This window comes from Cervus canadensis, chromosome 18 (genome assembly GCF_019320065.1).
Source record: "Cervus canadensis isolate Bull #8, Minnesota chromosome 18, ASM1932006v1, whole genome shotgun sequence".
In the NCBI taxonomy this organism is placed as follows: domain Eukaryota; kingdom Metazoa; phylum Chordata; class Mammalia; order Artiodactyla; family Cervidae; genus Cervus; species Cervus canadensis.
The window spans coordinates 39,980,380-40,006,601 of NC_057403.1; the positions used below are offsets into that span (position 1 = coordinate 39,980,380).

At 49.9% G+C, this 26,222-nt stretch overlaps 1 protein-coding gene across 3 annotated transcripts; it reads right to left on the bottom strand.

Annotated features, from left to right (window-relative positions):
- On the bottom strand, positions 1–26,147 carry ADGRG3 (adhesion G protein-coupled receptor G3). Of its 3 annotated transcripts, XM_043437820.1 has the most exons (13): positions 26,061–26,147; positions 22,214–22,318; positions 19,284–19,446; positions 13,736–13,874; positions 11,998–12,144; positions 11,033–11,167; positions 10,459–10,498; positions 10,191–10,282; positions 9,924–10,036; positions 7,192–7,472; positions 6,890–6,983; positions 5,318–5,592; positions 1–2,857 (listed from the first exon to the last, which is right to left on the bottom strand). In XM_043437820.1, exons 1-13 carry the CDS (start codon positions 26,110–26,112, stop codon positions 2,748–2,750), a joined length of 1,746 nt encoding a protein of 581 aa, XP_043293755.1. In that variant the 5' UTR covers positions 26,113–26,147; the 3' UTR covers positions 1–2,747. The 3 variants fall into 3 exon arrangements, with proteins under 3 accessions (XP_043293755.1, XP_043293756.1, XP_043293757.1); XM_043437821.1 differs by lacking the exon at positions 22,214–22,318 and having other exon boundaries at positions 26,061–26,134; XM_043437822.1 differs by lacking the exons at positions 22,214–22,318; positions 26,061–26,147 and having other exon boundaries at positions 19,167–19,298.
- Between the last annotated feature and the right edge of the window lie 75 nt (positions 26,148–26,222).

Here is a 26,222-nt window from a genome sequence, read left to right on the forward strand (position 1 = left end):
TGAAGGATAATTGCGTTACAATATTGGATTGGTTTCTGCCAAACATAACATGAATCAGCCATAGGTATACGTATGTCCCCTCCCTCTTGATAGAAGGGAGCTTTGAACTTCACACCCTCCTAGTTAACAAACAGGTTGCAGAAGCTCACGGTTTGCTTTATACCCAGGTTTTCTTTAGGCCAAGTGGATTCTCATGGAGCAAACTAACTCCTGCTGACTTAATGTCGGGCACTTTACTTTGACCACCTCACTTAAGACTCAACGGGCTTCCCAGGTGGCTCAGTGGTAAAGAATTCACCTGCCAAAATAGGAGACCCAGGTTCGATCCCTGGGTTGGGAAGATCCCCTGGCGTAGGAAATGGCCACCCACTCCAGTATTCTTGCCTGGAAAATCCCACGGACCAAGAAGCCTGGCAGGCTGTAGTCCATGGTGTCGCAAAGAGGTGGACATGACTGAGCGGCTGAGCATGCACACGTGAGACTCAACAAGCCCCATCTTAGGTAGGGTGAGGCTGAGGTTCAGAGAGGTGTGGTGACAGGCTCAGGGTCACCCAGCTCCTAAGCAGCAGAGCTGGGATTTGAACCCAGGCCTGTCAGACACTGAAGCAGCCATTCTTCCTGAGGACAGGTTACTAACTCTGAGACTTTGGGGTAAGGTTGCTGAGAACTTCAGTGTGAGAAATGGGTGTCTGTGAGGGTAAGCCCTGAAACCCACCAAGTTTGTCCCCCAAAACTGATAACATGGCTCAACAATTGCAGTGTCTGCACTCTTAAGATTTCCCTTCTAGGGACACAGTGATTTGCAGAAAGCCAGGATCCCGGGCTTCCTTTCTTTCATCAGTTTGCTGAGTGGGAGGAGGGAGAAGCGGAAGCCAAGTCCAGGGCGTTTGTGGGGAGGAGGCAGCCTGGCAGCCAGGGGTTGTGGTGAGGCTCTAATAACATTAACTTCTCACCTGTGGAAGGTGCTAGACTTTCTGCAAAGCATACTGAGGAGGTAGGGGGTTGAAGAGTGAGGCTGAATGGTAAGTTGGGTGAGGTGCAGGGTCGGGTAGAGAGAGGGGTGGACACCAGCGCCCTGCCCTCCTGGTCGGGCCAGCCCGGTGGGCCAGTGTGTCCCTGCTTTGTCTCTCTCCTTTTGTTTTCTTTCTTTGGGTCAGTTTTCTATCAGTTTATCTTTCTATCAGTCTATCTTTCTATCTCTCTCCATCTCTCTATCTCTGTGTCTATCTCTACTGTCTCTGCCTCTTGTTTGTTTCCTACTGAGGAAACCAGTGGTTTCAAAGCCAAGCCCAGCCACTGGGAGTGACAAACCCAGCTGGGTCTGGCCTGAGGCACTCCCCTGGCACTATGGGAGCTTGGATGCCAGAAGAAATGTCTACCCTCTCTCTGTTCACAATCCCCTTCCCCCGCACTGGCTCCTCAGCCCTCAGGTGTGCTGAGCCCTGAACCTCACGCCCTCCACCCCCACCAAGACAGCAGGTCAGAGGTCAGTCCACCTGAGACCAGCTGGGACCTGGGGTCCTTTGCTGCAATGCTTGCAACCTGGGCAAACCTCTCCTCCAGCAACAAAATGCAGAGAAGCTATATGGGACTAAAAATAACTGCGTGCATGTGTAGTTGCAGCCAATGCTGGACAAAAGAAACAAAACAAAACAGAAAAAATCCCTAATGCCACTTCTGAAGAGCCAGAAATAAAAACAGGGTGTCGGGGAAAAGAGCTGGGTACTGCGCATGCCCCCTGTACTCAACACCACCAGAAGGATGGGCAAACCACCTAAGCCAGGCTTCCAGCCCAACCCTTGGACATACCCCTACCCTCACCCCGTGAAAGGAATTAGCTTCGCCACCCCTGCCCTCAGGGAGCGAGCAAGCAAGGCAACCTGTTGTTGGTTCTCACTTTCCCCTGCTGCAGCAGGGGCCCCAATAAAGCCTTGCCTGAATTGCTCGTCTGGCCTCCTGTCAATGTCTGTTGGTCGAGAAAGACCAAGGACCCTTGTCGGTATCAGGGCCACCTGCGAAGCAGTCCAGAGGAGGGACTGGGGGACTCTTTGAGGTAGCCCACCTACTGAGTAAGTGGTATTCCTTGATATTCAATGTCCCCAGCACCTGAGGGGCTGCCGGCACCCCTGAACGGCAGGGGGACCTCTGTGAGGACGGGCCTTGGAGAGAGTGGCTGAGACCCGGTGAGGCCAGAGGAGGACCAGCCCCCGCCCGCTCAGAACAAACCTCCAGTCCATAGCAGCCCCCCATGCCCGAGCAGCGGCCCTGAGTGTCCCCTCAGGTACAGGCGGCCCAAGGGCGGAGCTGTGGGAGGGCAGTGATGAGGGGAAGGGAGGAAGGGGAGCGGCTGGGGACTCCTTCACGAGGCTGAGGACTGACTTCCTTCTCGGAACTCAGGTTTTCTCAGACTAGAAGGCCGTTTTGCTCTGAGGGCAGGGGGTGGGCCTGGGGGAGGGGTAAGGGTGTCGCTCTGTGCCAGCAGGGGTCTCAGGATTACAGGGCCTTGAGACTCCTGCCGTCCTGGATCTGTGAACTCTCAGACCCATAGGTGTATCTGGATAAGACCCTTGAGACAACATGGCCCAAAGTGTTTCCCATCCCCTGGCTCCCCAGTCACGTGGTACAGAGAAGGGTACTGAGGCCCAGAAGGAGGCAGGGACCCCCTTCCCCCCACCCCCAGGTCACACAGCAAATTAGAGCTGGGTCCAGAGCGCAGGGTGGGCCCGGCCTGGCCAAAAGGCCGTCCTCTATTCATGAGACACGGTGTGGGCATGGTCAATCCGGGCAGTGCCAGATGAGGTCACGGTGCTCTGGCGTGGCCAGTAGAGGACAATGAACCAGCAGAAGATGAAGACACCTGTCAGGGAGGAGAAAGCCTCAGTGAGCCTAGGGCAGGGCTGGGGCTGGTGGCTGCCCAGAGGCGAAACCGCTCCGCTGTAACGGTTCAAGAATGTACAGAAACATCAGCCCCCAAGGTGAAATCTACTCCTGAAAAAGGACCTAATCAACATCTTGGGAATGAAAACCAGTCCTTGAAATAAAATCTATGTACATGTCTATCACATAAAACAAAGGCCGAAATGAAGAGATTTTCAACCATATGAAACAATGACCACTGCCCCTCTTATAAAGGGTTATTCCAGGATGTGCTTCAGCAAGAAGAGGGAAGGTGTGAGGTATGAAAACTGTAGTAAGTACAGACATGGAGAGAGAAGGAAAAATCTTCCTGTGTCTTTAAAAGACATTTATAACTAAAAGCCTATACAACAATAAAAGTATTAAGGGGACTTCCCTGGTGGTCCAGTGGTAAAGAACCTGCTTTCCAATGCAGGGACACAGGTTTCTTGGTCAGGGAATTACGATCCCACATGCCACCGGACAACAAACCTGTGTGCCACAATTAAAAAACTTCACACACCACAACAAAGAGATTGTGTGAGGCAATGAAGACCCAGCACAGGCAAAATAAAACAAGTAAACGTTTAAAAAAATATTGAAAAGACTTCAAGGGCAGTTAAAGTGGGGCTGAGGGCTGTTTGTGAGAAAGAGAGAAATACTGAGTTACTCAGAGTCGAAAAACCTCAGTGCGGTGAAGTGTTCGGACTTAGCTATGATGGGTAACCTCAGAAAGAATGACAATCCATAGTTTCAAGATGTGCCCCTAAACCTTAACCCCTGAGACTTCTCAGATGTGGACTCATGAATCTTCATCTAGGGCCAGTCTCTGATGGCCTAATAGTAATGACTTCTGTTGTTAACATAGTTCCCACATATTGAAGGCTTACTGTGTCCCACACACACATTATCTCAGTTATTCATCATGAGATCTCGTGAGAAAAGTACTGGGATTATCCCAACTGTACAGATGACAAGGACCCGAGCTGAATGAGTTGTTGGGGTGGTGAGTGGAGGCAGGATTTGAACCTACGTCTGCCTCTCCCCGGGTTTCCCAGGTGGCTCAGTGGTAAAGAATCCGCCTGCCAATGCAGGAGGCGCAGGTTTGATCCCTGGGTCAGGAAGATCCCCTGGAGAAGGCAATGGCAACCCACTCCAGTATTCTTGCCTGAGAAATCCCATGGACAGAGGAGCCTGGCGAGTTACTGTCCATGGGATCGGGAAAGAGTTGGACATGACTTAGCAACTAAACAACAAGTACTGCTTGTACCCAGTGCTGCCAATCATGTTGCCATGCAGTCTTGTGAGGCACCGGGAGCCAGCCCGGCTCCTGTGGGCTTGCACCCGCTGGATCTAGACCCCCTGCATCCCTAGTGAGTGCTCTGGACAGGATGAGACTGTGAGTCAAAGCCACACTTGCCATTCCTCTCCGGGCTGTTTTCCCTCACAGTCGGGCTGTGATATACTTCTTTAAGTTGCGTGTATGAAACAGGGGTATGAGGAGGAAAGGGGACAGGTGCAGGCAGGGAAACCTTGCCCCACATGCACCCTGAGTGCCTGGTCCTTTGCTGGATATAGGAGGAAAAACCCTGTGGGGGCAGGGAGCAGGCTTATCTACCATTCCTCCACTAATCATTTCCTCCCCGCCTCCACAGACCCTTCAAGACTCTGTTCATGTTACGTAGCCATCGCATCACATGATCTTGCTCTCCTGGCCACAGATGGCTGGACCAGAGATGGATGTCTGATGGCCCAGTCAGATCCTTGACTCTCCTAAGAACATAGAAGAGACTGAACCAGACCACAGTCAGCAGACTAGGAAGATGACATAGGGATGAGGTGGTCATCTTGGGCAGCCAGTTGGAGGATATGGGTAAGAATGGAACAGTGGAGGGAAAAAGTTACCGCAGAGAGAAGGGGAGAGACTTCTTGTGACTCCAGAGAAAAAGATGGAGCAAGTATCTGCTTTGGTTTTGGTGGCTTTTCCTGACCCTGCTACCAGCTCCCATGAAGTCAGCCAGTCTTCCTGCCCTGGGGTCCTTGGAAGAACCTTGGATATTTAAAATCAGTACCCTTGAGTACCACCGGGCTTTCCCGGTAACTCAGTGGTAAAGAGTCCACCTGCCAATGAAGGAAGTATAGGTTCAATCCCTGGGTCAGGAAGATCCCCTGGAGAAGGAACTGGCAACTCACTCCAGTATACTTGCCTGGGAAATTCTAAGGACAGAGGAGCCTGGAGGGCAACAATCCATGGGGTTGCAAAAGAATTGCACTTTACTTAGCGACTAAACAACAACAACACTTGATTTGAGCGAGCCTGAGTAGAATCGTGTTTCTTGCTATCTACACCCTCCTCCAAAGCCCCCCAACACCGTCTGGTGCAGGAAGGCAGCCCGTCTCCTCCCTAGCCCAGGAGCCTCACCTTGCAGAGAGGTGAACAGTGCAAAGACATAGGCGGTGAATGGGCCCAGGGACGTGAGGAGGGCCAGCCCCCACGGCATGCCCACCAGGCACGAGAGGCCCAGCAGGGTGAGGACCCCCTTCCAGTGCTGTGCCTTCTCCTTGCCCGCCGTGGCACTTGACAGAGTGAAGATCTTCCAGGACACCAGGCTCAGGATCACTGCGCTGAAGAGGAAAACGATGAGGAAATAGCCGTGCACAGTGACGTAGAGGGCAGTGTTCTCACGGAACCAGCACCTGGAGGAAAGGGATGGCCGTTGGGACCAGAGGAAGTCCCCTGAGAGCAAGCCCTGGGCAATCTCCCCAGCCTGTTCTTCTCTGACCAAGAAGATGCACCGCCCCCGTATCCACCCATCCTTCCCCTGCCCTCCCAGGGAAGAGACTCCAGGATGTCATAAGGCTCCAGGTTGCTATCCCTTTAGACCAGTGGGTACAAAAGGCCGATTTGGTTCCAAAGGCATGTTTTGTTCACCCCACCTTATATTGGGGGAAAAAAAAAGAATTAAGGAACACCCTTTTAAAAGTGAAAGGTTTGGCATATACATCCAGATTCCACTCGGCTCATGGGATCTTGGGCTTTGCTGGAGCCTCAGACAGTAAAGAATCAGCCTGTAATGCAGGAGACCTGGGTTCGATCCTAGTTCCCCCTCCAGGGATTGAACCCAGGCACTGGTAGTGAAAGCACCAAGTCCTAACCACTGGACCACCCAGGAATTCCCTAAATATGCCAATTTCTGCTTCTCTTATGAAACCATACAACTGGCAGCTCTGTGGACACCCTCCGGAGGGACAGTAATCAGCTGCCAATTAGGCTGGCATGTTATTGCCAGTCTGCAGCTGTGCCCACCCAGGCCGCTGCATGCATTTATGTTACCTGTTTGGCCCCTGGGACTCTGCATTTGAGGCCCTGGGCACAGCACCAAGGCCCCACCAACTCTTCTCAGCACAGAGTCGCGGGTCTCAGGCAGGACCCCTGGGAAAGGCCCCATAGCTAGAGTGGATCAGCCTCCATTGTTGATGCACAGGAGGAGACCCAGGCTCTGAGATGGGCAGAGCTTGCCCACGGTCACACAGCAACTCAGAGGCAGAGTCTGCATAGAACCGGGGCTGCTGCAAGCGCTGGACAGTTATGCCCTGCACGAGGGCACCTGGTTGGGGGCAGGTGGAGGCTGAAATCCAGCTCACCCTGCACGCACCAGGCTGGGCATCTGGCATGGTAGGTCAGAGGGGTGGAGGGGGTACCTTTTAAAATTTCCCCAATGGTGATCTAGCGGCCGGTGGTGCTGCAGGCTGGAGCAGGGCATCCTGCCTCCTGGTCCAGTCCTCTCTCCTTCCCAGCCCCCTCTCTCCTTGTCCTTCCTCTCTCCATCCTCAGTTTTCCCCTCCAGGCCATGAGCTAGCTGGATCTGAGGATCCTCGGCCTTGACTTACACGTCTCTCTTCCCGGGAGTCTCCCCTCTCCCCGTCTCCTTCTGGCCCTAATTTGTGCCCCCAGGGCCCTGAGGTCACCCCGACTCCCACAGCCACCACTCACAGCTCCAGCGTGGTGACGTTCTTCTCATCACGGATGGAGTAGGGGCCGTAGCTGTTGGCGATCCCAGTACCGATGACTACTAGGGCAGGCAGGACTGGGGGCGAGGAGGGGAGGACGTATGGCATAGCTGAGGCTCCCTCGGCACGTCCTCCTTCACATCCCCCTCCCGCGGTCCATCTCTTGAGCTCTGAGCCAATCAGAGAGGAAGCTGCCCCTGCCCGTGGCCCTCCCGAAGGCTGGTCCCCTTCTGGCCTCGTCCAGACAGAGCCAGCCAACCCTCTGCCTGGCCAGGAGACACCTACCCCAGCCCACGAGGCTCAGCTTCAGGAAGTAGTGGCCGAAGTAGGTGTTAAAGACCTTGATGACGAGCAGGTAGAGGTGGAAGGCTTCCAGGCTCATCCAGGTGAAGGCACAGAGCAGGAAGTAGTGGAAGACGGCTCCCCGGGCCCAGCAGGCAGCGTCGGACCCCTTCAGGCGTTGCCCCACATTGATGAAGAAGGCCAGATTCAGGAGAAACAAGCTGATGCTCAGGGCCACATGGATTTTGGGGGCGTCTTCAGACTTGAACCTCTGCCGGGAGAACCTGGGGCAAGAAGGGCCAGTGAAGAAGGGCACCCAGACCTCTCCGTCTGACCACCTCTGTTCTATCTCTGCCAGTATGAGCACCCTCTGGTTCAAGTTCAGGGGCTCTCTCGTGACCTGCAGGACCCTGTGGGTTCTGGATCTTTCTGGCTTCATTCCTTGACTCCATGTTGGAGCCAAACTGCATAACGTGCAACTCTCTGAATGCCTTCTGCTCCTCCACAGCTCCCAGACTTTGCCCATGCTCTTCCTTCTGCTCTCAGGTGCCTTTCCCTGCTCCACCTTCAAAACCCTCCTTGGATGTTTTCTCCTGAGAAGGCTGTCTCTGGAGGCCACTTATCCCAGGCTTAGGTGGAAGTCTCCCAGAAGCGAGTGCGGTGTAACTCTCCTGCCCCTTATTTCTGTCTTTCCCCATGCTGTGACCATGGACTTAGCTCAATAAGCAGGAGGAGGCCCCGCATTGGTTGAGTGACTGGATGGATGGCGCATGGATGCCCGAGGCCTAGAAATTGTAAGGAGGTGAGGCTCAGAGATGGACAGGGACTCAGAGTCACAGAGTAGGACCGAGGCTCCAGGCTCCCAGCCCAGGGCTCCCCGCCTGCTCTGCGGAGCTCACGGCACCTTCCTAGCCAATCAGCTCCTGCAGGCCTCTCACTGGCGGGATGGGCCCTCAGGACTGCCTGGAGGGGGCCTGAGGGATAATGTCCACCTCACCTGAGAAGTCAGGCCCCACCCTTAGGAGATACTGACACTTCCTCCTGGCGCTCCAAGCGCTTCCCACAGGGTCCAGCAGGGCAACCAGCTGGCAAGTCACGGTCAGCTTGTTGTCGTGTCCTGGGCCAGGGCTTGGGGATGGGGGCAGCGGTGGTACCACTTACACTCACCATTTGGTCTGAGATGGGGTGGGGGGGGTGGAGCTGGTGGGGGCCTCAGCCCCCCAGAAAAACAGCACCAGCATGTGGAGGAGGGCAACGGGAGGACCCAGACTGGGAGTCGGGAGACCGAGGGCTGCTCCAAGCCAGTCATGGGTCAGAAGGCCAGGCATGGGGCTGCTCCCACGGGTTCCTTCAGCAGAAGTTCCTGTGGGTCCCTCAGCCAGGGCCAGGGCCCGGAAGAGCCTGGGACCGGCTGCAGCAGCTTTTGTTGTACCTGCTCCTCCTTCTTCCAGGAACAGCCCTAGGTTTCCCCAAGGAGTACCCTTCCCCACTCTCAGCCGTGAACCTCAAACCCAAGAGCAGGCACGTGATCTGGCCTGACCAATCAGAGTCATCCATCCTTTCACCACAGCGGGCGTGTTTAGTCATGGGCACACTGTCTAAGTTACACCAGTGAGACTCAGTTCTGCAGAACAGGGACAAAACTGAATACATACACACACACAGGGCATGCACAGGCTCAGCTTCTTGGGGTGTGACCTCCGCAGGGCTCTGCACTCAGAAGGGTTCTATGCTTGTTTTAATGCTCTCTTGTCACCATCTTGAAATTCTTAATGATTTTTGAATGAGGGGCTACATGTTTTCGTTTTGGACTGGGCCCTGCAAATGATTTAGCCAGTCCCGTGTGCATGTGTAAACATGCTCACACGCACACATACATACACACACACAATTGAATGCATGTGGAAAATGGTGAAAACTGAATGAGCTCTGTATTCTTGTTAGCAGTGCTGAGAGTGTGTGCGCGCGCGTGTGTGTGAGCGTGTGTATGTGTGTTAGTTGCTCATTCGCATCCGAACTCTGCAACCCCATGGACGGTAGCCCACCTGGGCTCCTCTGTCCATGGAGTTTTCCAGGCGAGAATGCTGGCGTGGGTTGCCATTTCCTTCTCCAAAGAGCAGTGCTGTACCAATATCAATTTCCTGGTTTTATGCTGTACTAGAGTTACAGAAAATGTCATCACTGCAGAAAGCTGGGTGAAGGAACCCTGGGACTCTAGGTACTATTTTTGCAACTTCCTGTTAGTCTATAATGATTTCAAAATAAAGTTTTTTTAGAGACTTCAATTCTGAGGCTTAGTTCAGAAGATTAGCTGTTTAGGCAGCTAAGAAGCTATGATGCAAGCCTGGGGCTCCCCAAGGCCCCTGAGTATGGAGAAGTTGCCTGACATGACTGGCAAAGGAGAAAGCAACGTGGTGAGAATCAGAGGGACACGGAGTCCCAGGGACATCTTTTGAGCACCTGGATCCAGCATCACCTGAACTGAGATCACCTTGGGTTTTTCAATCCTGTGAACCATGCATTATCTATTTTAAGTCAATTTGAGTTGAGTTTCTGCCACCTGTAACTGAAATAGCCAGCCTCCAATTCCATTTTATAGATGATGAACTTGAGGTTTGGAGAAAATATGAGTATAACACAGGATTAACACTACTCCGCTGGTTTCTACCCTGCCCTGCTGCTGTCCTGGAGGGCGGAAAGGAGATGTGGGGTGGGGCTGGGATGGGGTGACTCACCTCAGGACAGCATAGAGGACGATGGTGAAGGCCAGGAAGATCATGGAGGTTCCACAGCCAGCCTGGGAAATGTGTATGAGGGCCTTCACCGTGGCCTCATCCAAGATCGGCCTCTGTGGGTGGTTCCCCCGAACAAGAATCCTATCAATTGGAGGCCAGGCCCGCACACCCCAAAGGCCTGGCCCTGCCCACAGCCACCCCTATACCCGGGCCAGGAGCCTCGGCATTTCTGGAATTGCTGGGATGGTCGGGGAGGGGCACTGTTACCAGCAGCAGGGCGAAGAAGGTCAGGTGGTCACAGCGGCAGACCGTCCTGCGGACTCCGACCTCTGTGGAGCAGCCCTTGGAAGACCAGTCTCCTGATGACCCAGGGGAGAAGGAGAGGGAGCACAGCAGAGGGGAGGGCAGGAAAAGGGAAGAGAGAGTTCCGGAGAGGAAAGGAAGAGGGGACGGCCCTGCTGTTGGAGTCCTGTCCCCTAAGGACAGGACTTACCCTTACCCTCCCCTTACCCGGGGAAGGTCCTCCAGGCCCTACCTTTAGTCTCATCCCAGAATTCACAGCTGAGGCTCATGTTCTAAAACCAGAGAGTGGGAGTCAGGGGCGAGGCAGGGGTGATTGGGTACGGGGAGAGGAAGTTTGGGGGAGCGGGGCGTGCTCCGTGTCTCAGCACGTACCTGCATTAGGTGGAAGCAAGGTTCAGCCTGTGGTCACACAGTAACCACGTTTGAAGCATTTGATGTATCCCAGGTCAGCGTGTGGGGTGTGGACTGGTGTGGGTGGGAGGGGCGTATGTCTGGGGGCTCCTTTAGGGAAGTGCACATGTGAGCAGATGTGCAAAGCCGTGTGTGTGTGTGTGGGTTTGCCAGATCCACTGGGCCCCTCTGGGAGCACGTGAGTGGAGCATGTTGGGAGGCACGTGGACATGTGTGAATAGGCTGGACATGTATCCATGGGCACAATTGTGTGTCTGGTCCTAATGGCTTCTCCCAGGTGGATGTGGGAGGGTGGGGGGGCGTGCAGAGTCCCCTGCGTGTCTGTCTATATGCCTGGGGATGCCCACCTGCCCATGTGCCCCTCGGGAACTGCCAGGCCAGGGTGCGGGACTCACGGGGAGCTGGTACTGGTGGGAGAAGGTGATCTCCAAAGGCTCGGCCATTTTGATGACATTTATGCGACCCAGAGTCAAGCCCACCATGCGATTGTTCAACACACTGCTGCCGTCCTCCCGGTTGAGCAGGGAGCCCTGTGGAGGGATGCGGCGGAAGCCAGGTTACACAAGGGGCTCCCCCAACCCAACCCTGGTAGGGGCTCCTAGGACCCTCTAGGGCTTGTGCACCTTGCCTGGAGGGAAAAGTCTAGAGCCAGAGGTCCAGGGGATGGGGGTTATGGGTGACCTTCTTCCTGCTGCTCTCCGAAATCTGCACCGGCTATGCCAGGACGGACCCTACACCCTAGGCCGAATGGCCACAACGCTATGTATTTGATAGCTGTCCATTTCTGGTCCCCAGGCCTCCTCTGCCCTCTTAACTGGAGCGCATGGTAAGAAGGAAGATCAGCTGAGAGATGGAGGACAGTGGATGCCTACAGGTGGGGAACCCCTGGCCAGCAGCATTCAGGGATGCAGAAGCCCCCGTGTGAGTGCAGACACACCTCTGGGGACATACCTGGTACGCATTTGCAAGGGAATGCATATGCTTGCTCGAGTGAACACGGTCACACCAGCACATACATGATTATGTGTGTAACCAGGAATAAGAAAAGGGATGCATGTTTGTGCGTGGACAAGGATGCACACAGGACATGAACTCACTTGGGATATAGATACAAGCCCAAGGACACTGGTTGGTGGGGGGCGGGGTGCAGTCTAAATACCAAATGGGAATAACCAGCATGACCCTGAGGTCCAGACTCTAAGGACAGGGGTCTAGATGACCTTGGCTGCTTGAGGAAGATTCTGCAGACGTTCATCACTTCCTTCATCCCCATTGGGTCCTTCAACAAAGACTCCAGAGGAGGCAAGCGAGTACCAGTGAACCCAGTATTGAATCTCAGCCAGCCTGTATCTCTCCTCACCTTGAAGACATTCCCCAGACCGATGTCCAGGATGATTATGCCCAACCGGACCATTGGCCTGCCACTCTTCAGGGATCTGAAAAGACTCTTGGGCAGCCGGACTCTGTCAGGGTGCTGGTGATCATCCTTGGTCACCTGCTTCGGAATCTGCAACCACAGACCCAGCCACTTCTGTCTTTCCCGGAGGAGCCCAGCCCCAACACAGCTCCTGCCCCTCCCCCAACTGGAAGGAGAAACTGAGGCACGCTAGGTGGTGGGACAGCACCAGGGTCTGAGGACAGCTCTGAGAGGCAGGACACCTGGGACACAGTCCAAGCTCTGCTCTGATCAGGCTGTGAGCCCTTGGCCAAGTCACAGCCCTTGTGGAGCCTTGGTTTTCCCAATATGGAGAATGGAGCCAGCAAGGTGGTCACGTGGCCACCGGTCAGGCAGGCTGAAAGTGGGCTATGAAGGGGCAACACCTGGACAGGTCAGTTTGCAGGCGTGAGGAGGGGTCAGTGATAGTGCTTTCGGCCAGGGTCCTGACCCCTGCTGTGCTGGCATAGGGCTAGGGTGACAGCGTCTGGTTTCTGACTCAGGGATAATCAGAAAGCATAAGGCTGTCGGGAAGGGAGACAGTGAGGACAAAGAAGAAGAATACAAGAATTCACGTTAAATGTGATATCCATCCCCACCCAACAACACATTTTGTAACAGCTAAGAATGTTCAAAATATTAAAATAAATTTTCATGGGTAGTTGCCAAGCATGTTTCGTCCATTCTGTGACCTCACAGGGAACACCTCTGAGGCTGCAGCCGGGTCCCACCTGATCCTGCCTCAAAAGCACCCGTGGGCATGGGGACAGGGGGAGCTAAGTGTTGTAGCTAAGAGCTCAACTTTCTGCTTCCTAGCACAGAACCTTGTCAAAAGGACAAGTGGGTGATTTCAGAGGCCGGTGCCTACCCCACGCAGAGGGCTCAGCTGCTAGGGTGATGTGATAAAGGGTTGAGAAAGGCCCCTCCATCTTCCATCTCTCCTTCTCTAGGCTGACCTAAAAGTCCCTCAGTGACAGACCACTTCCCTGCTGCCCAAACTTCCACCCTCCACTTTATGCCTTGAGGGAGGCTGTGCCCTCACTGCACCAAACATTCCCTGTAAGATATTGCATTTGCTCGATCTGATAACCTTGAAAGTGGGCAATACCATCCCCATTTTACAGATGGGGAAACTGAGGCTCAGAAAAGTTCAGTACTTTGCCCAAGATCACAGTAACGAGTGAGGGGCAGAATCCAGACCAGTGTAAACCCAGAGTCTGCCTGTTAACCCTTTGCAGTAACCTCTATCAGTGCCTTTACCTGGTTTCTAATGTGTTCCCCGATAGACGTTCTCACGGGAATGTCAGACTTTGGAGGAGCTTTCAAGCTCATTTTATCGATGAGGATTCAGGGGCCCAGAGAGGGGAGAGGATTTCCTGGGGGACACTTTGTTAGGTGGGGGGAAGTCCAGGACTAGAACCCTGACTCTCAATTTGGCGATTTTCTGAAGGTCTCATGCTAGCACCCTGGATAACCTTGTACCAGGATCCACTCATCCAGTTAACTCACCAGCACGCACTAGTCAGGTGGCAGAGAACTACCCAGCGTGACATGGGAAGGACAACTGTTGGTGGACCCCAAGCACAGACCATGATTCTCTCAGAAAAATATGCCTGAGGAAAGTAGGGCCAGAACCCACCAAAGGGGATGGGGGAGTCTTCACCTGAGAGGGGGTCAGAGAGAAGTACAGGTCTTCTGAGACACTGGTGTTGATGCTCCTGACGCGCGCCGTCAAAAAAGACGTATTCAATGTGTCCATCTGACTTTTCTCCACCAGATAGGTCTCGAAGTTCAGCCAATATCTACAAGGGAAAACAGGGTCTTGCAGGCTGAGTCGCTCACTCACCTTGTCCGCTCAGCTGGATGACAGGAGGAGGAATACCATGGACAGCGATCATCAGGCTCTTGGTGTAGGAGTGGTGACCCAGGATATCAAACAGAAGACCATGATGCTGCAGGAGAAGAGTGGGAGTGATTCTTGCTGGTTCTGAGAAATTCTAGTCCGAGGCCCCTCTGAGTACATGTTTCTCTTTTTTGGTAACAAAATACATCACAATGTAAAGTTTGTCATGTTAACTGTTTTAAAGTGTGCAATTCAGTGGCATTAAAGACATGCACATGTGAAATCATCTTTGCTATCTAGCTCCAGAAATGTCCATCACCCTAAAAGGAAACCCTGAACCCATTAAGCAGTTACTCTACCCCTAGGCTCTGGAAACCACTAATCTATGAGTTTGCTTATTCTGGATATTTCATATAGATGGAATTATGTGTTATCGGGTCTGTTGGCTTCTTCCACTTAGTATGTTTTCAACGTTTACCTATGTTGTAGCATGTGTAAGTATTTCATTCACTTTTATGGATGAAGGATACACATTCGTATGTATATACCACCTTTTGTTTATACATGTTTCCATAGACAGGCATTTGGATTATTTCCACTTTTTGACTGTTACGAGCAGAGCTGCTTGTATGCACATAAAACCTTTTGTTTGAAGAGGTGTTTTTTTTTTTTAAAGTCTTTATTTTATTTGATACAATGCTTTTTCTGTCTTATGTTATTGTTTCTTGGCCAGAGACATGTATGACCTTAGCTCCCTGACCAGGGATTGAACTCACACCCACTGCATTGGAAGGCGAAGTCTTAACCACTGGACCACCAGGGAAGCCCTTGAAGACTTGCTTTTAATTCTTTTGGGTGGATACCTAGGAGCAGAATTGCTGGTAATTCTATGCTTAACTTCTTGAGGAACTGTTCAACTGTTTTCCATATTAGCTGCATCATTTTGTAGTTCCATCACCAATGGATGAGGGTTTTGATTTCTCCAGATTCTTGCCAACACTTGCCAACATTTTCCACTTTGTTTTGTTTCATTTTCAATTATACCCATCCTAGGGGGTGTGAAGTGATATCTCATTGTGGTTTTAATTTGCATTTCTCTAGTGACTAATGATGTTGAGCACATTTTCATGTGCTTATTGGTCTGTGTAAATCTTCTTCAGAGAAATTCTTCTGAGTAGCCGGAACTGTGGGATGATCAGTGGTGTGAGGGCTGTGCTCTGTTGTGCTGTGTTTAGTCTCTCTGTCATGTCTGACTCTTTGTGACACGGACTGCAGCCTGCCAGGCTCCTCAGTCCATGGGATTCACCAGGCAAGAATACTGGAGTGGGGCCTTGCCCTCCTCCAGGGGATCTTCCCAACCCAGGGATCGAACCCAGGTCTCCCACATTGCAGGTGGATTCTTTACCATCTGAGCCACCAGGGAAGCCCAAGAATACTGGAGCAGGTAGCCCATCCCTTCTCCAGGGGAATCTTCCTTTCCCAGGAATCAAACTGGGGTCTCCTGCATTGCAGGCAGATTCTTTACCAGCTGAGCTACCAGGGAAGCCCCGCTGTGAGAGCTCACTCACATGTATTACCAAGTGCTAAGTGAATACAGGGAATTCAGCCTTTGAAGACTTAGCTCTATGGACAGTGACTTATGGGAACTGAGCTGGCATTGGAAATACATAGAACACAAATTTAATTGTCATTTATTTCACTGTAGCCCTCTTGCCATGGGCTAGAACAGGGGTCCCCAGTCCCCGGAGCCACAGATGGGTATTGGTCTATGGACCATTAGGAACAGGGTCGCACAGCAGGACGTGAGGGATTGTCTTCCACAAAACTGTCTCTGGTGCCAAAAACTTTGGGGACCACTGGGCTAGAAATTTGGGGTGAGGCAAGTCCCCCCTCCCAACCCTATCCTTGTCCTGGTGCTCTCCATGGTGCTGAAACGTCTCTGGCCAGAGCTCCTTTTCCTAAGCTATTGCCCATGTTTTAAAAGTAATTTTAAACAGGTGAAGGCTGAAGTAGAAATGGGAGAGAAGTGGAACAAGAGCAGATAGAGCCAGATCAAGTCTATTGGAAAGGAGCTACGGAGGGCTTGCAAGGGAGACAAAAGGGAGAATTTTATTTCAACATCACTTTTTGAATAGTCACAGTTACTCAGGTGGCGCTTATGGTAAAGAACACATCTGCCAGTGCAGGAGACATAAGAGATTCTGGTTCGATCCCTGGGTCGGGAAGATCCCCTGGAGAAGGAAATGACAACCCACTCTAGTATTCTTGCCTGGAGAATCCCATGGGCAGAGGAGTCTGGTGGGCTACAGTCCATAGGGTCACAAAGAGTCAGACACGACAGAAGTGACTTAGCACAGCACCAAGGAATAAAACTCCAGGGAAACCACGTGACAAAGATATTGTAAAATATAATCCGTGAAAACATGTGCAAATGAGATTGGATGGATCAGGCAGCTAGAACATCCAGCCTGAAACAGTGGGATGAGACTGTCCAAATCCATTGACTGAGATACACCAATTGATGCTACTTTTTATCTTTCAAAAATCTAAACAAAATTTTGTGATTTTTATTGTTACCAAATAAAATAGAGAATTGCATTTCACAATACATATAGCTCACCTCATGTATTCCAAACATTCCTTTCCCTTACAAAACAGCCTATGAATTTACTTTATTGAGGGAAGATTTTCTGATCTGGTTTTCAGAGCACTTTTAAAAAATTGTTTTAGTTGTGAAAATAACATATATTCAGAAATTCTAAAGCATAGATGAAAGTGAAAAGAAAGTGTTAGTCGCTCAGTTCTGTCCAACTCTATGTGGTCCCATGGATTGTCTCCTCTGTCCATGGAATTCTCCAGGCAAGAATACTGGAGTGGATTATCATTCCCTTCTCCATAGATGTATAACTGAATTTTTAATTATAAAGTTGACACCCATTTGAGTGTCATCTTCTTTGTCTGATAATAATTTAACTATTGAGATATCTTTTTGTTTATGCTTGTTTGCATGATACATTTTTCTTTCATTGTAAGTGGTGTGAGGTTCAACAACTTGTCTTTTACCTTGGAGGGGACATCTTGCTATTCTCTAGTCCTCTGAATGTCCAGGAGATTCACTGAGGTGATGGGACCCTGAATTCTTATGGAGTTTGTCTCCTATCTTCTGGTTCACACATGTCTTCCTACAGCATCTTCACTACTTGCCGCTTTCTGCTCATCAGATCGAATCAGCAGTGTTGTCAATATGGTGAACTTTGTAGAATGTCAAGATTAGTGAGGGCTCTGTGAATTATCCTATGAGTGAAGAGACTTGATGTAGCCCCGAGGAAACACTGTGGCTATATACTGTTAGCTCTGCCAAGTAAAAGCAAACTACTTCAGGGACCTCTCTGGTGGCCCAGTGGTTAAAATCCACCTTCCAATGCAGGGGACTCAGGTTCAACTGTTTTCCCTCGTAGCTCAGTTGGTAAAGAATCCTCCTGCAGTGCAGGAGACCCCGGGTTGATTCCTGGGTCGGGAAGAGCCACTGGAGAAGGGATAGGCTACCCACTCCAGTATTCTGGCCTGGAGAATTCCATGGACTGTATAGTCCATGGGGTCACAAAGAGTCGGACACGACTGAGCAACTTTCACTTTCACTATTTTCAGGTTCAATTCCCGGTTGGGGAACTAAAATCCCACGTGCCTCGGGGCCACTAAATTCCCCTCACTGCCGCTAGAGTCCATGTGCTGCAATTACTGAGCCCAAGCACTCTAGACCCCATGCTCCACAACAGAAGAAGTCCACATATCACAACGCAAAGCCCTTGCACCACAACTAGAGAAAAGTCCATGTGCTGCAATGAAGACCTAGCACAGCCAACATTTTTTTCAAAAACTTTTTCAAAAAGCAACTACTTTTAGAAGTACTTGAAAAATGGTTTGGAGAAAAAAATTAGCCATGTAATAGCCGCATAGCGATAGCGAGGGGCTGTGTTGATTTCTTTGTGTAAAAATACTCATCAGGGACAGCAGCTGCAATTAGATTCACTATCTGATTAAGTTTATGACAGTCCAAGTCATTCTCCAAGTCCCACCTGACTGATGGTGTGTTAAATGGAGTTATGGCAGGTATTATCACTTCTGCTTCTTTCAAGTCTTTCATGGCTGCATTAATCTTTATATTTGCCCCCATCGATGTTGTTTTGTTTCTGGTTTACTATCTCAGTGGGAAGAAGACATTCCAGAAGCTAGTATTTAGCTATTCAATGAAATGCCCTCCCGAATGCAATTCAATGGAGGAAAGCATAGTCTCTTTAATAAATAGTGCCAAAATCAGACTTCCCTGGTGATCCAGAGGTTACGAATCCACCTGCCAGGGCCAGAGACATGGGTTCAATCGATCCCTGGTCCGGGAAGATTCCACATGCCTCGGGGCAACTAGGCCAGTGAGCTGCAACTACTGAAGCCTGAACGCCCAGAGCCCGTGCTCCACACGAGAGAAGCCACCACGGTGAGAAGCCCGTGCAGTGCAGTGAAGAAAAACCACCACTCACCTTGCAGCAGCAAAGATCCAGAGCAGCTATAAATCAATTAATTAATTAAAAATTAAAAAAGGAAAGATAGTGCCAAAACCATTAGCTATTAAAATGCAAAATGACAGCAATAATATAAAGCTAGACATTTATCTCACACTGTGCACAAAAAAATGAACCTCAAAATGGCTCAAAAATGCTAATTGAGCCTAATTATAAGACTTCAAACAATACACTTAGAGCAGAAAACTTAGAAGAAAAATTTTATATCCTTGCTAGATGAACATTTCTTTGATATGTTTTAAATTTAAGTTAGAATTTATCAAAATTAAATGCTTTTGATCTTCAATGAAAAAACAAAACATATACTGGGAGAGAATACATATTTGCAAATCATACATCTGATAAAGGACTTGTATCCAGAATTCTTAAAACTCAGTAATAAGAAGACAACTCAGTTTTTCAGAAGAGAGGAAGATTTGAATAATCATTTCACCAAAGAAAACACATAAGCACATGAAATGTTACTCAACATCGTTAGTCATTTGTTAAATGCAAATAAAACCATAGTGAAATACCATCCACACTCAGTGAAATGGCTATAACCCAAAATATGAACAGTATTGTAAAAATGTATTGAAACTACAACCCTTTTATACTGCTTATGGGAAAGCAAATGATATAGCCACTTTGAGAATCAGTTTGGCAGTTTTTTATAAAGTTAAATATTTACTTACTGTATATCCCACCAATTCCATTCCCAAAGAAATGAAAACATATGTCTATAAAGAACTTGAATTCAAATGTTTATGGAAGAGGCCCAGATTCCTGCACCAGCTCAGAGGGCCGTTTACCTCTGCAAGTTTCCCAGATGACAGGGTTCCTTCTGCGACTGTGTACACTTTGAGAAGCAATCAGCAGTTCTGTTTAGGTCAAAGTCTTCATAGTGGTTCATATCAGGCAAGCCCTGGCAGACATTTCTGGGCTTCTCCTGTCTGAGCGTGGAATCTCCCTTACCTAACAGAAGGATGCAAGATGTGAATGTTCTGCATGAGGAGGCGCCACAAGGGCAGAGGGTAGAGGAGTTCAGGGTCCAGAGTTTAGTGGTGCGGATTAGAACCCCAGCTCCATCTATCTACACCAACTGTGTGAACTTGAGATGGATCCATACCCTCCCTGGACCTCAGTATCAAGGTGAAGGAGATAATACCCTGCCCCTGCCGCACCCCCCGCCACCCTCCATCTCACAGGGCCAGTGGGCTGCTTTGGGGAAAGTGCGTACAAAAGGCTTGGCACGTGACTCTATAGATAAAGGTTCATGTTAGTGCAAGTACCCTTTCCTGCCTCCTCCAGGGAGTCTGCCTGGCTTTGTTGCATTTGTTCCACATCAGACTTTCCAAAGCCTACACAAGTGGGACGCATGGTGTAACTCTTAACATGATCTGTTTTGGTTTGCCTCATTCTCCCACATTCCCAGCACAACCCTCATGGCTACCTCCTGGTATGGGCAGAAAATATAGCCGAGTGAGGCTCCCTGAAGCAGAATGACTGAGCAAGGTCACCAGCTAGTTGGAGGCTCCAGGACCAAAGGTCACCTTTCACCTGGTACGGGATGGAGTCCAAGCTTCGGGTCACTAGCTGTGTGACCTCAGATAAATTACTTAAACTCTCTGATACTCAGTCCCATTGGCCAAATGAGGCTGATGATACTTTCCTTCCTAGTTGTGGGGAGGATTAGAGATCATATGCATTAAGGACATAGCTCACTGGAGGAGTACAAAGAGTCAGTATTATTTATTCCAGGAGGTGAGAAAGGCATTGTAAAACTATTTGCATATTTATGTATTTACATTGGATGGAAGGATGTGTCTATATATTTACCTATCTCTCAACAAAAATAACATATGAACAGAGTTTTTAAAAACAAACTGTACACAAGTACATAAAATGAAAAGTAAAAGTCCCCGCAACTCCCAGGTCACACTCTAGAGTTCACTACCTGTAAAAGTTTATTGTACAACTTTCCAGGGAATGACTATGCATATGCAAGTATTTTATGTGAATTTACAAATTTACATGAATGGGATCATTTAGTATTATATCTAAAAGAGCTTTCTGCATCAGCATACACTGATCCATCTCATTCATCATATATTTACATACTATTTCAGTATACAGGTATTGCAATGCTTCTTCAGTTGGTCCTCTCTTGGTGAACATTTAGGGGGTTTCTGTTTTACTTTGTTTACTATTTTGAATAATGCTACTTACATCTTTGTCAGTGTATGTTATGAATTCATAGGAAACATTCCTATCCTCGGCATTTCTATATCAAAATGTACGCACTTTGGAAAATTGATAGATATTATAAAATTTCCTTCTTTTTTAAAAAGAGATGTATGCAATTTTATTTACTTATTTGGCTGCACTGGGTCATCGCTGCTGCAGGCAGACTTTCTCTACTTACAGTGCGCTGGCTGTGGGCACTCAGGCTTCAGTGATTGTGGCAAACAGACCAGTTTGTTCTGTGGGCTTAGTTGTCTGGCGGCATGTGGAGTCTTCCTGGATCAGGGATTGAACCTATAACCCTTGCATTGGCAAACGGATTCTTAACCACTGTGCCACCAGGGAAGTCCTCAAAGTCCTCAGAATTCCTTCTCAAAAGGGCTATAGCTCTTTATACTTGCACCCAAATGGGCAAGTGTGACTGCTTATTCACACACTCACAGTCCTAGACTTCACCAAACTTCCAAATTTTTGCTAGACTGGGGGGTAAAATTAGATTTCATTTTAATTTTAGGAGTTTGAGCATCTATTTGTATGTCTTTTTCCACGAACTGCTTTATTGTTTCCTTTACAGGGGTGAGACTGGATCTTGACAATCTGTACCTTTAAGTTCTAACTGGCCCACCAGGAGCTGAGGGTGAGGTGGGCAGAGAGACATTTACTTTTCATTTTTTCACACCTTTCTCCAGTGTTTGATTTTTTAAAAACTATGTACGGTATTACTTTCACATTAAATGAAATCAGTTAAATTTTAAGACAAAAATGAAATACATGGTAAAGACAACAGCACACCAAAGTTAGGGTAAATGTAGGGTAAAATAGTAACATTTTCAAGTGGATTTTATAATAATTAGGGCTATATGTGACAATGTTTTAAGTAGCTTATAAAGGAATCTTAGTTTTCTGTTAGATTGTAAAGATATTCATAATTTGTTGTTTAATAGGAGAAAAGCAGAGGATGGGTGAGAATATGTAGAGTAAGATCCATGTTTGCTTTTAAGGAAAGGAGGAAGAGAGGGGTTTCCCCAGTAGCTCAGAGGTAAAGAATCCACCTGCCATTGCAGGAGATATGGGTTTGATCCCTGATCTGGAAAGACCCCACAAGCAGCAGAGCAGCTAAGCCTGTGAGCCGCTACTATTGAGCCTGTGCTCCAGAGCCCAGGAGCCGCAAGTACGGAAGCCTGCACTCCCTAGAGCCCATGATCCGAGACAAAAGAAGCCACCGTAATGGGAAGCCCACGCACCAGAACTAGAGAGGAGCCCCTGCTCACCACAACTAGAGAAAAGCCCAGGCAGCAATGAAGACCTGGCCCAGCCAAAAATAAACAATTTTTAAAAAGGAGGAAGAGAGAGAAAACAGGGAAAGAGGGAGACATGAGAAAGAAGGAAGAAGAGCAGAGAGGAAGAGGAGAGGAGCCAAGGAAAGTGTCATGTCAGCTCCAGGGCAGGTAACGTTGTCTTTTAATGGCAGCCCTCTGTGTGTCTGAGGGTTACTCACGGGTGCTGGGTACAGGGGGCACCTCTGCAGGTGTAAACAGAGCCTCCCTTCTGGCCCGCCGTGAGATTTCAGGGCCTTCAGACTTATGAAGCTCTTGGCAAGTTCCTGGGGCAGAGAAGATTACAAAACATCTTTTTTTGCAATTAGTTTTGGAAGACATTATCAGAAGCATTTAGCGCACACAGGGAGAGCCAGACCCAGGCCTTTGTGCCGGAGGTCCCTCCAAACCCACCCTACTCTTCTCCATCCTGCTCTGACCCAGAGGTTGGTCTCCAAGAACCACCTCAATCCGGGTTCATATGGGGAGTGGGGGATGGGCAAGGAGGTCAGAGGGCAGGACTGTACCTGCCCCTCCCTAGTCTCCCCATCACTGGCTTGCTTCTCTTTGCCGACAGCCACAGACTCTTGTCCCTGACCTGTCCTTAGTAAAGTATCCCCACCGCCTTTTTTAAAGATTTTTTTTAATGTGAATCATTTTTGAAGTCTTTATTGAATTTGTTACAATGTTGCTTTGTTAGGTAGTTAGAATAGGAAAAAGAAGTCCAGAATGGCCTTGGCTAAAAGACAAAGACAAAGAAGGGAAAAGCCCCTGAAAATAGAACAAAGGAAGATTCCAGGGCCGGAGTGAGAACCTCAGGTAAAACAAACAGCCCTCCTGGCTAGCCCAATTTACAAAGGGCATGCTCAGGGGGAGGAGAAAAAACATATAAAAAGAGGAGTCAAAACTGGCCCAGGGGCTTCTCTTCACGTCTTTTGGGTCGGCTCGCCCTCACCCCTCGAGAGTATGTTTTCCCTTGCTTTCTAAATAAAAAATGTAAACTAGTACAGCCACTATGGAGAACAGTGTGGAGATTCCTTAAAAAACTGGAAATAGAACTTCCATACAACCCAGCAATCCCGCTGCTGGGCATACACACCGAGGAAACCAGAATTGAAAGAGACACGTGCACCCCAGTGTTCATCGCAGCACTGTTTACAATAGCCAGGACATGGAAGCAACCTAGATGTCCATCGGCAGACAGAACAGATAAGAAAGCTATGGTACATATACACAATGGAATATTACTCAGCTATTAAAAAGACTGCATTTGAATCAGTTCTAATGAAGTGGATGAAACTGGAGCCTATTATACAAAGCGAAGTAAGTCAGAAAGAAAAACACCAATACAGTATATCAACACATATATATGGAATTTAGAAAGATGGTAACGATGACCCTATATGTGAGACAGCAAAAGAGACACAGACGTAGAGAACAGACTTTTGGACTCTGTGGGAGAAGATGAAGGTGGGATGATTTTGAGGGAATAGCCTTGAAACATGTATATTATCATATGTGAAATAGATCGCCAGTCCAGCTTCAATGCATGAGACAGGATGCTCAGGGCTGGTGCACTAGGATGACCCTGAGGGATGGGATGGGGAGGGAGGTGGGAGGGGCGTTCAGGATGGGGAACACATGTACACCCATGGCTGATTCATGTCAATGTATGGCAAAAACCACCACAATATTGTAAAGTAATTAGCCTCCAATTAAAATAAAGAGAAAAAAAAAAAACCGAGCTCTACTGTAACACTGGCCCATCCGAGGGTTGTAACACTGGTCCGTCCATCACTTCAAATTTTTGGTGCGACGAGACAGAACCGAGGAAATCACAAACTCCCCAACGCTTCTGTTTTATGTTTTTGATTTTTGGCCACAAGGCATGTGGGATCTTAACTCCCCGACCAGGGATTAAATCTGTATCCCCTGCACTGGGAGGTGAAGTCTTAATCACTGGGCCACCAGGGAAGTCCCAGGAAAGTAACCCTTTATTAAAGAGACCGTCTGCTTCCCTCTAGATACCTCCCAAGTGGCACAGTGGTGAAGAATCCAATCAATGCAGGAGATGCAAGAGAGCTCGACCCCTGGGTCGGGAAGATACCCTGGAGTTGGAAATGGCAACCCACTCCAGTATTCTTGCCTGGAAAACCCATGGACAGAGGAGTCTGGCGGGCTACAGTCCATGAGGTCTCAAGTGTTGGACACGACTGAGCGACTGCGCGCGCACACACTTCTCCCTCTGGGTCCCTGCTCCTCTGAAGCACCTGTGTCACTCGCTGGAATGTGAGTCCCCTGAGAGCAGGGACCACATGGGATGTGAGCACAGGGCCTGATACTGTGTCAAGGGCTCCTTTCATTTTGAAATGAATGAATGAAAAGAGCAAGTGAACACATGGCAACTGCCCAAAAACACCCACAAAGGAAGGAGCTTACCTCAAGACATAAATCTCTCAGGGCTCCTCACACTGTTTAAACAGCTGAACCAGAGCACCTATGTCACCACAGGGGAAACTCCATCACTCCGAGGGGACTTCAAGGCCCGATCAGAAAATTACAACTTCTGTGAGGGGCCCAGGGTCCTTATGAGATCGAGCAGGAGCCACTATTGGTTATGAAGTGAATTAATCCTTCAAGTATTGCTGCCACACCTCTGGTACAACATTGCCATTTTTTACACTTTTTGGATCCATGTCCATGTGTGTTAGTTGCTCAGTCATGTCTGACTCTTTGTGACCCCACAGGCTCTTTTGTCCACAAAATTCTCTAGGCAAGAATACTGGAGTGGGTTGTCATTTCCTTCTGCAGGGAGTCTTCCTGACCCAGGGATTGAACCCATGTCTCCTGCATTGCAGGCATAGTCTTTACCATCTGAGCCCCAGGGAAGCCCTATTTTGCGCCATAGACTGAATTTTGCATTTCCTTGAATTTCCCAACTTTTGAAGAGAAGAGGGTTACTTGGAGCCCTCAGAGGTCGATCCAAAGCCATGTGACCCCCACGCTGGACACACACAGGGGTGGGGATGAGGGACAGGCACGCAGGCCACTCACTAAATCAAGAATGAAACAGGAGGGGCAGGCGAGGCTCGAAAACAGACAGCCCATGGGGAGGGTGCATCTTCCTCTGCCCCAGGGGGTCACTGCAGATGGCACAGAGCAGCCAGGAGAGCTGGCCAGGTGGGCCAGGGGTGGGGACCCACCTTCCCAGGAAAGAGGACAGCAAGGGCACAGCCTGGCACCCGCAGGCTGCCTCTGGACAGACACTGTGTGGGTGTGCGCCAGACCAGGAGTGAGGGCTTCTCTGGCAGACCAGTGGTTAAGACTTCGCCTTCCAGTGTGGGGGGTGTGGGTTCGACCCCTGGTTGGGGAGCTAAGATCCTGCACATCTCGGGGTCAAAAAGCAAAACATAAAAAACAGAAGCAATATGGTAACAAACTCAAGAAAGACTTTTAAAATGGCCCACATTAAAAAAAAAAAAAAAAATCTTTGTAAAAAAAAAGGCCAAGAGTGAAGGAATGGAAAGTCTAATTCTCAGACTGGGTGACTGGGTCCCGTGGAGCTATTGCGGGGTCAGGGAACGGGAGCCAGTGTGGCTGGGGAAAGGGGTTGGGGGTGGTGGTAGGAGCGCAGTGCAGGCCGTGTCTGGCCTCAGCCTCCAGAGGGTCCCAGACTCCTTTCCCAGGAACTCAGAGGCAGTGGAAAAGGGCTTGTCCCAACCCTTCACCCCATGTCCCGGAGCCATGACTGTCAGAGAGCACAGCCTGAGGTGTAGGGGTGGAGAGCACCCTCCACGGCCCCCTCCCATCTCCAGGGCGCTGTGGGGAGAAGCCAAGGGGACCCAAGACGAAGGCTGACCCAAGTTTATCAGGACAGTGAAACTGACCCAGAGGTCAGAGGAGGTGAGGCGGCCGTCAGGGTGGGCTCCCAGAGGACACGCTCCGGACATGCCCCCTCCCCACCCCTCCCCGTCCCCGACCCTGGCTCTCCCAGGCTTGGCAGGAGGGGGTGAGGAGCCCACTGCTCACCTGGGGCCAGATGCAGGAGTAGCAGGACCCCCAGGGCCCTGGGCGCCACCATCCTGGGCCAGCCTCGTCCACGCCGGCCCGAGCCCTGCAGCTGTGTGTCCTTCTGGTCCCAGGCTCTGCTGAGCCGGCCCTCCCTGGCCCCCATCCCGCAGCGTCACCACT